This window comes from Pelodiscus sinensis, chromosome 1 (assembly GCF_052426305.1).
Source record: "Pelodiscus sinensis isolate ZL-2025 chromosome 1, ASM5242630v1, whole genome shotgun sequence".
In the NCBI taxonomy this organism is placed as follows: Eukaryota; Metazoa; Chordata; order Testudines; family Trionychidae; genus Pelodiscus; species Pelodiscus sinensis.
The window spans coordinates 256,373,021-256,385,928 of NC_143052.1; the positions used below are offsets into that span (position 1 = coordinate 256,373,021).

Below are 12,908 nucleotides of genomic sequence, written 5' to 3' on the forward strand. Positions count from 1 at the left end.
TATAGAATCATAGAGCTGTAAGAGACCTTAGAAGGCCATCAAGTCCAGTCCCCTGCCCAAGACAGGACCAATCCCAGTTAAATCAACCCAGCCAGGGCTTTGTCAAGCTGAGACTTAAACACCTCTAGGGATGGAGACTCCACTACTTTCCTAGGTAACCCATTCCAGTGCTTCACCACCCTCCTAATGAAATAGTTTTTCCTAATATCCAACCTGGACCTCTCCCACCGTAACTTGAAACCACTGTTCCTTTTTCTGCCGTCTGTCACTACTGTGAGCAGCCTTTCTCCAACCTCTTCGGAACCTTACTTCAGGAAGTTGAAGGCTGCAATCAAATCCCCCCTCACTTGTCTCTTCTGCAGACTAAATAGACCCAACTCCCTCAGCCTCTCCTCATAGGTCATATGCTCCAGCCCCCTAATCATTTTGGTTGCCCTCTGCTGGACCCTCTCCAATGCATCCATATCCTGCCTGTAATTGGGGGACCAGAACTGGACACAATACTCCAGATGTGGCCTCACCAGAGCCGAATAAAGAGGAATAATCACATCTCTGGATCGACTGACAATGCTCCTCTTAATGCAACCTAATATGCCATTAGCCTTCTTGGCTACAAGGGCACACTGTTGATTCATGTCCAGCTAGGATGGCTAAGTATGATTCAAGGTAGTTGCTAATTGTTAGCCATCCAATCAGTCTCTTAAATTGGTAGCAGAAAACTTTATTTTTACTCTTTTGGTGCACTTTTAGAAAGATTTTACTTTAATTTTTATATATATATATATATATATATATATATATATATATATATATATATATATATTTCCCCCCTATTTCTGCTGTATATAGGGTATTGATGCCAGTAGTTTTCATTCTGTCTTATTATTATAATGTCACTTTAGTAGAAAGGAAGGACAGTCTACAAATAGCAGAGCATTTTGGAATATCTCCATCTGGGAAAGGAAACACAAAGCTCCTAAGTTCATATTTCCTTTGGAAATATGAATCAGTGTTCATCACTTTGAACAAATATTCTGTGTAACTAAATATAAATCTTAGCTGTGTCTTGTATCTGCTAGTTGTATAAGAACAGCCTCATTTAAAATAAGATACCACATTTTAGTTGATCTTCCTTGAATATGAATATATCTGCAGTGATGCATGTTGGTGCCACTGATTTCTGTAGAGCAACATGCAATATTTTTTAAAAAATCTAAAGCAAGTGGGAAAAAAACTCCTATTAGGTCTTCAGGTTAAGAAAAATAACTGCATTAGCTGTCCAGTCTGTCTGGATTTTGCTGTTGAAATCTATTCATTTGAACTAGCTAAATCTTCATGCTACACATTTTTTAAATTAGAAACTAGAAGTTAAAACTCAAATAGAAGACCTTCTGGCTCTGCATTAAAGTGTTGCTACATAATATAAATGAAATTATCTACTTTATGGAGGAAAGCAGTATACACCCTGATGAACAAAAGCAATGACTTACCAGGAGACTGTGACACAGCAGAAGAATCAGCAATAGAGAATGTGGAGCTTTGTATGCAATAAAAAGAAAACCAATCCCCCCCCCCCCAAACTTTGTTATAAGCAAATTAAAGCTGCAATGATATTTCAGTGGAATCCTGCTAATGCCTTTGATCAATGTTACCTTTTATTTACAAAATTTCTACTCCTTTCTTAGTAATCTGTTATTCCTGGTCTATACTACAGCGGAAGGTCAAAATAAGATAGGCAACTCCAGATAAGTTAAATCACGTTTCCCTGCTGACCTCACAGCAGGAGGCTGATGGGAGAAAGTGTTCCCATGGGTGTCCCTTATTTCTCTCAAAAGGAGCAGTACCAGACACTGGCTGGAACTGCCCTCAGCATTCTATTGACAGGTCCATACATGTCCTGCTAAATCGAATGAAGATCGACCTCTAGAGTGTTGATCTTCTGCGTAGTACAGATGTAGCCATAGTGATTTGTTATTCTGACAGTTGCATATGCTAAAGGGCAAACATACATTTGAGCAGGTAGTGTATATTGAGTAAAGTGAGACTTGAATGAAATTATTTCAGTGCTTAAGTTCTCTGCTGGATCAGGGCCTTCACTCTTAAGTTCCAGACTTTCTAATGTCTGGGTATTGCCCAACCTCATATTCAGTACAGTAATTCCTCATTTAACACTATAGCTGTTTCAGAAAATGATCATCTTAAGTGAAAACGTGTTATGCAGAGTCAATTTTCCCATTGAAAATAATGGAAAAGCTGGGGGTTGCATTTCAAGCGTGTCTGTTGGGACCGGGACATAAGGTTGGGGGAGAAAGGGGACTGGGTTGCAGCAGGGAGGGGATGTGTCTGGCTCTGGGGAAGGGAAGGGAAGGAGAGGGGAGGGGGATTGGGTTGGGAGTATGCCCCTGTGACGGGTCTGCTGGGACCTGCACTGCATCCGGTGAGGGAGGGTCACCGGAGAATGGCGCAGCAAACGGCGAACCCTCCGCCGCTTTGCAGGGAGGCGGGGGAAGCCCCACACAGCAGCCGGCGATGGGCTGGCTGGGGAAGCCCAGCCGCTGGCCTGCAAACGGGGGCGGAGGAGAGGGGGCAAGGCGTCCGGCGAGGAGTCAGCAGGGAACAGCGCGGTGAGTGGCGAACCCTCCACCGCTTTGGAGGGAGGTGGGGGAAGCCCTGCTCAGCCGCTGGCTACAGGCCAGCTGGGGAAATCATGTTATTCCGGGGACGGTCGTGTAATTCAAAAAACGTTCCCTAAAAAAAAAATCGTGCTATCGTGAAAACGTGTTAAATGGGCACGTGTTAAATGAGGAATTACTGTACAAAGATGTGGTGGAACCTGAAACAGTACCCAACTCTCCTGTGTTCCATTCCAATGTCTTCACCGCTAGAGAACATCTCTGTCCTTCTTGCAACCCTCTGCCTCATTAACTGTACATTTTGTGCATAGAGTGATGTAGGAGTCCAGTAGACTAGAAAATATGTGATTATGCAATAAGGCAAACCCAGTGTTTCTCAAAGTGTTCTGTAGACCTACACTGTTTTGTTTACCTAAAGCAGGGGTAGGGAACCTTATTAGAGTTGGGGGCCGTGTCCCACAGAAGAATCAGTCAGGGGCCACACACAAGTGAGGAGCAAAAAAACAAAACAAAACCCCCCCAAAGCCTCACTGATGTGGGCCCCGACTGAGAAGGGGGAAGACAATCCCCAGGTTTCCCTTGCACACGAGAACCTAGGAGGGCCCAGGCTAGTAGATTTTTTGTGTTCCAGCCCCACAGAGGGTGGGGGGAACAGTGAAGGGGATGGAACAGCTCTCCAATGCTGGAGGGAGGCCCGAGCCTCAGGAGCTGTATCCAGGTAAGCCAGGGGGCGCATTCAGCCCCTGGTCCCTAGGTTTCCCACCCCTGAACTAACGGATTCACAATCACGGAGCCTCACAGCTCCCATTGGCTCCCATTGGCTCCCATTCACTGTTTCTGGCCAAGGGAGCTGCAGGAAGTGGTGTGGGCTGGGTTGCCACGTCCTGTCACAGTTATGAACCCAGAACCTTTATGTGAGTTGCACAGACCTCTACCATGTAAGCTAATGAAAGCCCTGATAATTATAGGATGCTACAGTAAAACTCCAATAGTCTGGCATCCAATAGTCCGGCACTCCTGATAGTCCAGCATCAAAATGGCAAGAGCCTAGTGAGTGAGCTTCGGCAAAAAAAGAGTCACAAGGTAACAGCGGCAGCAGCTGAACTGAGCAAAAAGGGTAAAAAAGGCTTAAAAAAACTAAAACATTACAGTATACTGTATACAGTATGTACAATAAAAAGGGTTAAGAACACTTTATATACAGTATATATATAACCTGCTTATAGTACCTCCTGATAGTCCGGCATATCTGATAATCCGGCACCACCTAAATCCCATAGGTTCCGGATTATTGGAAGTCTACTGTATTAGCCTCTAAGGAAACCAGCCACCAGATGGAGCTATGACACACTATTCTATACCAGTGATTTAAACAGCTATTTGCTAGCCAGTAGTGGAACAGTGGGTGTTAGGATTCCTGGGCTCTTCCATTCTTGGCTACAGAAGTGATGGTGGTATAATTGTTACAGACGTCTCTGCCAAAACACGTAAGTCTGGCACTTCCATTCTGAGAGGCATTACAACTGTGAATGAGAACTGGATTTGCTATACTACTGACAGAATTCAATTTTCCAGCCCTGGAACTTCTCAGTTTTATCATCTGTGAAATGGGGGGAACATACCTTAGAAAGAAGATACCTTGCTAAGTTATAAGGCCATGAAGTTTATCAGTACCAGTAAGCAGAAGATCTAGAACTAGAACTCATTGTTTCTGCCTGTACCCCAGCTGTCTAATACAGAACCGAAGAGCTTGCATAACCAATTGAATATTGTATGCTATAAGAAACTGCAAATAAATGCCATAAAATAAGTGTGCAGTAGTAAAGCTCTTTCTCCATTCTTGCCCACAGTCAATATGTTAATAAGAATGATGCTACATTGAGGATCAGGAATACATGCTGGAACTCGGAGTGCTGGGAATGCTGCTTGAAATAGTAATAACCCAAAAACATGGTTTCCAACTTTAGCATTCCCACTTTAAAAATTGTTCCAGCACCAATGGGCTCACTGGAACTTTTTTATTTTTGGAATGATAATAGAGTAATATTTTACAATATGTGCAAAGCTCACTCAGCCAGTTTCTTTTCTTCAGAGTATCATAATGTTGTATTAAGTAATTTTACAAAACAAAATGCTTCATTATTTTTGCATACCTATTTTCATCTGCATGTAGTACCACACACTGAAGATGCTTGCATTGGCTAATTAAAATTAGATTTACTATATGTCAGTTCAAATCATTGCTGTCATCTCATTTTAATAAAAAAATGGTGCTCAAAGCTTTTAATTTTATATTTGTATTATTATTATTAACTACTAATAAGTAAAAGTTTATTGGGATTTGGTTATATTTTATTTTTAAAAATCATACATACTTATAGCATATTTATTATTATGCAGTTGTAGACAGTGGTTCAAAGCATTAAAATTTTAAGTCACAAATGTGATTGATTATATTGAAAATAACTTTCCTAACAATTATTATAAGAATGAAAGTTTATAGTCACTGAAGTACTTAAAGAATAAATTTAACTTATACTCCTGAAAGGAAAGAGTTCTTTTTAATAAAAACCTCGAGAAAAAAATGAGCATTACAATCCATAAACAATCATAAAAAAGAAGAGAACAGATTTTTAAATAGCATAATTGAGATTCTATAGCTTTTTTCCATCTTTGATTAATTTTAGCTCTATTATACAAAAAGTAAAAGATTTCTCACTGATTCAGATAATTAGTGCATGATTTTTTTGCGGTTCTGAGTACTACTGGTGCGATAAAATACTTATAATGAGATATAAGCATTCAGTTGATCTTAATGGGAGTTTTGCCTACACCGGGGCTGGAACTTCAGACCCATAAATTCATTTTCATCACAATATCATTTTCACAATCAATTTTTCCTTTATTGATTTCTATTATTCTAAGCAGGTGGATGCTCTGAAGGCAGAGGAGATGTACAAAGTCATAGATATTCTGGATGGGTAAAATTTCGGTTCCACTGAGGTCTGCAAACAATCTTCTGACTTCCAGAGACCCAGGAAATGGCCATTAGTAATCCCTACTAGTGCTTCTTGCAACTCCCATAGAAGGAACTGCAAAGTTGCCTCTGGCCTGGATTTCTTCTCTGATTCTATGTAATTTCTAATGGTGGTCATTTTTAGAACTATCCCCCCAGCACATACTGGATTATGATGGACCTACTTTAACCTTGTTCATTTGCCTCAGTCAGGGTACGTCTACACTGCATCCCTAGTTCGAACTAGGGATGCAAATGGAGACAACCGAAGTGGTTAATGAAGCGGGGATTTAAATATCCCACGCTCCATTAACATGATCTCGCCGGCACGCTAGTTCGAATCACAGCTGATTCGAACCAGGAAGTGCGCGCCGGGACGCGTTAGTTCGGACTAAAGCCCTTAGTCCGAACTAATGTTACTCCTCAAAAAATGGAGTAATGAGGAGTAACATTAGTTCGGACTAAGGGCTTTAGTCCGAACTAACGCGTCCCGGCGCGCACTTCCTAGTTCGAATCAGCTGTGATTCGAACTAGCGCGCCGGCGAGATCATGTTAATGGAGATAATCCCCGCTTCATTAACTACTTTGGTTGTCTCCATTTGCATCCCTAGTTCGAACTAGGGATGCAGTGTAGACGTACCCTCCTCTAGAAGAGCCCAGCCTTAGAAAATTCGATGCTGGTAGCTAAGTAGTGCTACTATGCAAATGTTAGAAAGGACTTTCTTGTTGAGTGTTTCAAATGTTAACTAGTACTGCAAATGTTTTCAATAAAATATTTCTCCATATGCTGTTTTATACAATTCAATAGATGACATACAACACATCTCTCTCTCTCTCTCTCTCTCTCTCTCTCTCTCTCTCTCTCTCTCTAGCACACATTCTACAATATCATGCTTTATAACTTAAAAGGTGGAATATTAGGTCCCAATCCTGGAACCACATATAAAGGTGCTTATGTCTAAGTACATCAGTAATTCCATGGCACTTGTGCTTACAGAGAAGACAACACACAACTGCTCCATTGGCTCAGGCCTCTAATGCAGTGTTTCTCAACCTTTTTTTTATCAAGTACTTCTTTTAAAAAAAAATTATAATGATAAAAAAACTACAGTTTTCAGACACACAACATTTTTTCTACTGTTGCAACACATTTGTTTAAACAACTTAATCATAGCCAGGCAGGCGACGAAATTTTTGGGGGTAAAAAGTACAAAAATAATAAAGCGCTGTAAAACTTAAAACAAAAATTCAGTTTTCTTCAAATTTCAGTTGTGTTGACGTACCCCTCAGACTTCTCTCGAGTATCACTAAGGGTAGTCGTACCACTGGTTGAGACACACTGCTCTAATGATTGTAAGAAATTCTAATAAATGTCAGGCCTTGTCATTATAACACTCCCCCAGCAATATATTTAGTTTCACATAGAGCTCTTCTATATTTAATTGCTTTTAGTCTTGTCTACCTCCTTGCCAGCAGAAGTTTCTTATCAAAAGTGTGTTTGTGAGAGCTCTGTCCGGTATGGGGTGCTATTTTTAAAAATGTCTTCTTACATAGTGTAATTACCTCTTTCTTTGGGAGATGAATACATCTCACTGTCAGGAAGCTATTTCCAATATTCATCCTACATTTTCCTTTTGTTAAATTCATACCATTGTTTCTAGATATACCCTGTTGTATCCACCAAAATCATTCTCTTCCTCTTTAGGGCTTAATTGAAATTCTTATAGTTATTTGTAAATGTTACTTACTTAACCATCCTGTACAGAGTTAGTTCTTCATGCACTCTCTTAGATCTAATAGAATTGCCTGTACTTACCTTCTGTTCTGAAGATGGTAAAATGAGGTCTGCAATGGTAAGCACCCAGTGCATTTCCTGCACAGTTCATCCAAAGACCCTGGAAAACCCAAGTTGCAGTGATAACTGATGTTGCTCTGCTAGTTACTTTCCACTCATTTGATACTGTGGCAGCAATAACTGCTCCTATTCCACCAAAACAAAAGGTAAAAGCTAAAATCTGAATCACCAACATGCTTCTTGGCTTTCACTATATCCTGGACAATTAGCAATGTCACTGTGTGGTATGAGGACAGTACTTTACTCATCTGGGTAAGCAATAGCTATAACAAAAAAATTACGCTTGAACAAGTGTTACAAAAAGTTAATATGGATGCAAGACATTTTTTCATGCGTGCTTGACTTTAAGACCTAAGCATCATAGACAAAGAAACAAAAATATTGTGATTTTTTCCTTTTAGATAATTAGTGATAGCTATTTCAAATCAATACATTAATTTTAATTTTTAAAATTAACTTTATTTTTTCATATTTTTCTCATTTCTGGTACTCCAGTTAATGCTTAATTTTCAGTTAATTGGAAACTTAAAAACTCTAGAAAAAAGTGCAGAGTCCAAATTGTTCAGTACCATTTAGCAGCTGTAGTAAAACACTTTTAAAGAGGTATTTTTTAAAAATATATTTTAAAAGAGTCCAAAATAAATTCACTTGTCCTCAGTTGTTAAATTGGTAGCTTTTGTCTTTAAAGGAATGTCTACACTACAGGGCAAAAGCTGTATTAAGATATGCAACTTCAGCTGCGTCAATACATAGCTGAAGTCAAAATAGCTGACTTCGGCTTTTGACACTGTCTACCCAGCAAGAAGTTGATGGAAGAACACTCATTTTGAAGTAATGGCTTGCTGTGTAGATGCTATGTTATTTCAAAATAATGTCAGTTACTCCAAAATAACTCTGCTGTGTCAACGTACCCTAAAACTGTAACGTTTTTGGGGCAGGCTCTTTTTTTGTGCCTTTTTATTTTGGAAGATTAAAAAAAAATCCATACACAGAATTAAACTCTGAGGATGGATTCCTTCTTGACTAATGAATAGATTGATCCTTCAGAATCCAACTACAAATGGAAAGTACCCATTAATATATTACTTTTAAAGAGATGACAGACAGCTTTGACTTTGAATACTAAAATGACATCCTGTAACAGACTGTGCTAACAATGAGGATGATTAAATTTAGACAGGAAAAATCCAATTTCTCCTCACTGTTAGGGTATGTCTACACTAGCCACCCTAGTTCGAACTAGGGTGGCTAATGTGGGCATTTGAATGTGCAAATGAAGCCCGGGATTTAAATATCCCGGGCTTCATTTGCATGTTCCCGGGCACCGCCATTTTTAAATGCCCGGTAGTTCGAACTACCTGCCCGCGGCTACATGTGACACGGGCTAGGTAGTTCGAATTAAAGCTCCTAATTTAAGATATGCAATGAGGAGTAATGGTAGTTCAAATTAGGAGCTTTATTTCGAACTACCTAGCCCATGCTGCGTGTAGCCGGTAGTCACGTAGTTTGAACTACTGGGCATTTAAAAATGGCGGCGCCCGGGAACATGCAAATGAAGCCCGGGATATTTAAATCCCGGGCTTCATTTGCAAGTTCGAATGCCTACATTAGCCACCGTGGTTCGAACTAGGGTGGCTAGTGTAGACATACCCTTAGGGAATACAGTAATAGGCTATGTGCCATAAGGTAAGTATACCTTAAAAAAATATGCATACTCTATTAGAATGCTAGTGGAATAGAGAATATTTAAATATGCCATCACTGAACAGTACCCCAGAGATACATATTTTATTACTGATAAACTTGGGCCCTTCAAAATTTCTCTTAAAGACGATATTGATTTATGCAGGGACTGGAGAGAATCAGCGAAGATGAATATTCGGGATCTGAGATGTCTTTTCCCTCCCCAAATCAACAAATTATTTTACATGAATGGTTGTCTATTCTTTAGTGAAGTCAATATAGGCCTGAAGTCAGGTTTGTATTGACTATACTAGTATCGAACTAGTTACCATACTTATCTAACACCAGTAAGAACTTTTGATCTAACTTATCACATGAGGAGAAAAATGTTGCATTTACTGTTTAAAACTAAGCTGAACTTAGAACAATGAGAAATTACTTACTACCCCTTTTGGCAATCAGATGAAAAATTCCTGGAGCCCAGTCCTGTAAACAGTTAGGGCACGATCCACAAAGATATTAAGTGTCTAACTGCCCCTTTAGGTACCTAAATCCACTATTTCTGCAATCCTGGTATTCTCAAAATCACTACTCAGCTTCCGCTTAGCTCCAGAGATACTCAAGTCCAATAGGTGTTCAAGTTTCTGCCAGTAGCCATGTGCAAAGCCATTTAAGTGCTGGTACTACCCCACATCTAACAAGAGCTTACACCCTTCACTGAAGATGAAGTCCCAGCAGCCCAGAGAGGAATTCTTCAGTTTACATGTTCCCTCACCTCTCACTCCAGTGGGGCCCATCCCATGGGCATTCTCAAAGCATGTGTAAAATTTGACATTTGTCTGAAAAGAAAGCTAGGGGCAATTGCATGTATCAGATGGCCTAGTGGTTAGGGCACTCACCTAAGATGTCTCTAGAAGTCTCCACATAGGAATAAATACTTAATACAGTAAAACTACATTGGTCTGGATTCCAAGCTCCAGCACTCCTGATGGTCCAGCACCATCGGGAACCCGGAAGTGTTCATGGCAGCCGGACAATAGGAGCTGCTCTGCACCTGGCTTCCCCAATTCAGCCGCTGCTGAAACTGACCAGCAGCTGAATCGGGGAAACTGGGGGCATAGCGCCGCCCCTCGGGGCTGCAGGACCAACCCGGCAGCACCCCAGCTGCTCTTGGGGACTCCTAGGGCAGAGCAGCTGGAGTGCTGCCGGGTTGGTCCCGTAGCGCCACTCCTCGGGGCTGCAGGACCAACCCAGCAGCATCCCAGCTGCTCTTGGGGATGCCTGGGGCAGAGCAGCTGGAGTGCTGCTGGGTTGGTCCCGCAGCCCCAAGGGGCGGCACTATGGGACCAACCTGGCAGCACTCCAGCTGCTCTGCAGCAGGTGTCCCCGATTCAGCCGCTTCTGAAACTGACCAGCAGTGGCTGAATCGGGGATGCCTGGGGCAGAGCCGGACTCTTGGAAGGGGGGGCTATGAGGGGTCTGGGGTGGCATCCCTCCCACCCCAGACCCCTCATAGCCCCCCATTTCTGATAGTCTGGCATATCTGATAATCCGGCACCCCCTGGGTCCTAAAGGTGCCGGATTATCGGAAGTTTACTGTAATGGGTTCTTCAGTCTAGCAGAGAAAGGTATAGCACAATCTAATAACTGGAAGCTGAAGCTGGACAATTCAGACAGGAAATATGGCAAAAATGTGAATATCAACGTTACTGAGAACAGTCATGGATTCTCTATGACTTACAATTTTGGATGTTTTTCTAAAAGCTGTGCTCTAGTTCAAATAAGAATTATTTTCTGGAAGTTTTATGGCTTGTCTTATATGGGAGGTCAGTCTAGGAAATCACAATTGGCCCTTCTGGCCTTGGACTCTATGACTGTAAATGGCACAAATTCAAATCCCTGCTGTGCCTGATTTGGAGCAGGGACTTTTATCACTCTCTTCCAGCTCCTAGTCAGTGCCCTATCCCACTAGACTATTGGGTGTTTTGGGGGTAGGTCTCCCTCCATCTCTCCCCCATGCCACCTGAATGACCTACCCACTGGATTAGAATAATTTTTCACTTTCTCTAACCTAATGAATGTTTCATTATTTAAGTGGAACAGTTCCAAGAGGAGAGAATAGCAGCCCATCTCACTCTACCCTGAAGGCTGGAGTCACCTGGGTTGTGGGAGATGTGAACTTAAGTCTCTGTTCCAAAACATGAAGATCAGGGACTTGAAACCTGGTTCTAAGGGAGCGACCTGACTGCTGGGTTATTGGCTATAAATGCAGCTTTTGCTAATTTTCCATGGGAGAAGGGTCTGAGTTTTGCCTGATAGGACATGGGCTATCTCTGCAGCTGGCCTGGCTTTGGTGCCTAACTCCCAGCCACGAACCTTCTCCTGGAAACCTGAGTGGAGGAAAGCACTTTGCCCTGGCAAGCCAGGTCAGTGGGAGTTGGACACCTAAATGTGTCCTCACCCTTTCCTCTGTATTTCACTCCTGGTACATTTTGGCAACAATCTGCTCTGCTAACAGGCTTTTGAGGACCTTTCTTTGGATGCCTGACTTTCCCCATGCATTCTGTGAGCCTAAGGCCAAGTCTACACTGGCACTTTACAGTGCTGTAACTTTCTGGCTCAGGGGTGTGAAACATATGCAAGTGCAAACCTCCTCCCCCCCCAAATGCGGCAAGTTACAGCACTGCAAGGCTCAGGGGTGTGAAACACACACACACACATACATCGCAAACGCAACAAGTTACAGCATTGTAAAGTGCCAGTGTGAACTGTAAGCTACTCCCCTTGCAGAGGTGTTTTACATAAGAGTGCAAGGAGAGCTCTCTCCCAGTGCTCCTGTAGTGGCCACACTTGCAGTTGAAAGCACTTCCGGGGCCGTATTTTAAACTATTAAGTGAAGACAAAGCCTATCTCCAGGTTCTGAATTCTTCTTGGTGGCAGGGTGTCTGGGCGTTAGGTGTTACCTAAGTTATCATTGTGTACCTAGCCCTTTCTACTGAGTACAGTGCTTACTGACTAATGAAATTCACTTGCCTGCACAAGTTTATGTACCACTTAAATTTCAAACTGCATTCTAAGTGCTTAAGTGGGATTTAAGTGGTTCATAAGCTTTCATGATGATCTTCTACTTAGTGGTGCATTGTACTCTGTTGTGAGTAATTTTACTGAGTTCCTGGTAAAAAGCACAGTGTATGTGGGAAATGGGAAGAAATAAACAAGTCTACGTTGTGCCTTCATTTCTGAAGTTAAACACTGAGGAAAAAGTTAATCAGTCATTTAACAAGTTCAAAGTAGAGTTAAAAGTTAATCTATTAACATCTTGGAAAATGCTTAGGTTTGTCTTTTTTATAACTGAAGAGTCTTAACTATTAGAAGAGAACTTTGTTCTATAGCTTACTGAATTTCCAAATGAAAAAGGAAGAAAAAGAAACATTAGAGCAGGGGTGAGGAACCTTTTTGGGTCAGGGCCAGTGACCCACAGAAAAATCAGTCAGGGGCTGCACACAAGTGAGAAACAAAACCAACCAAACAAAAACCCACCGTTCACCAGTGTGGGCTCCTCAATGCTGGGGAGAGCCCCGAGCCTCAGGGGCCAGATACAGGTAAGTCAGGGGCTGCATCTGACCCCTGGCACTTAGATTCCCCACTCCTGTATTAAAGCATAGATTCTGATTTCTATTACACTATTGATCTAAAACTTCAAAGAGGAGAAATCATTAAT

The 12,908-nt window shown here is 41.7% G+C and overlaps 1 protein-coding gene and 1 long non-coding RNA gene across 3 annotated transcripts in view; one reads left to right on the top strand and one right to left on the bottom strand.

Annotated features, from left to right (window-relative positions):
• Window positions 1-7,755, bottom strand: part of CLDN10 (claudin 10) — an 82,774-nt gene extending 75,019 nt beyond the window's left edge. Inside the window, exon 1 of the mRNA XM_006128138.5 lies at window positions 7,466-7,755. Coding sequence (XP_006128200.1) covers window positions 7,466-7,679 — 214 coding nt within the window. The 5' untranslated portion in view covers window positions 7,680-7,755. The remainder of the gene's footprint in view (window positions 1-7,465) is intronic.
• Window positions 1-12,908, top strand: part of LOC112546609 (uncharacterized) — a 79,082-nt gene that overhangs the window by 45,169 nt on the left and 21,005 nt on the right. The gene's annotated exons all lie outside the window — the stretch shown is intronic.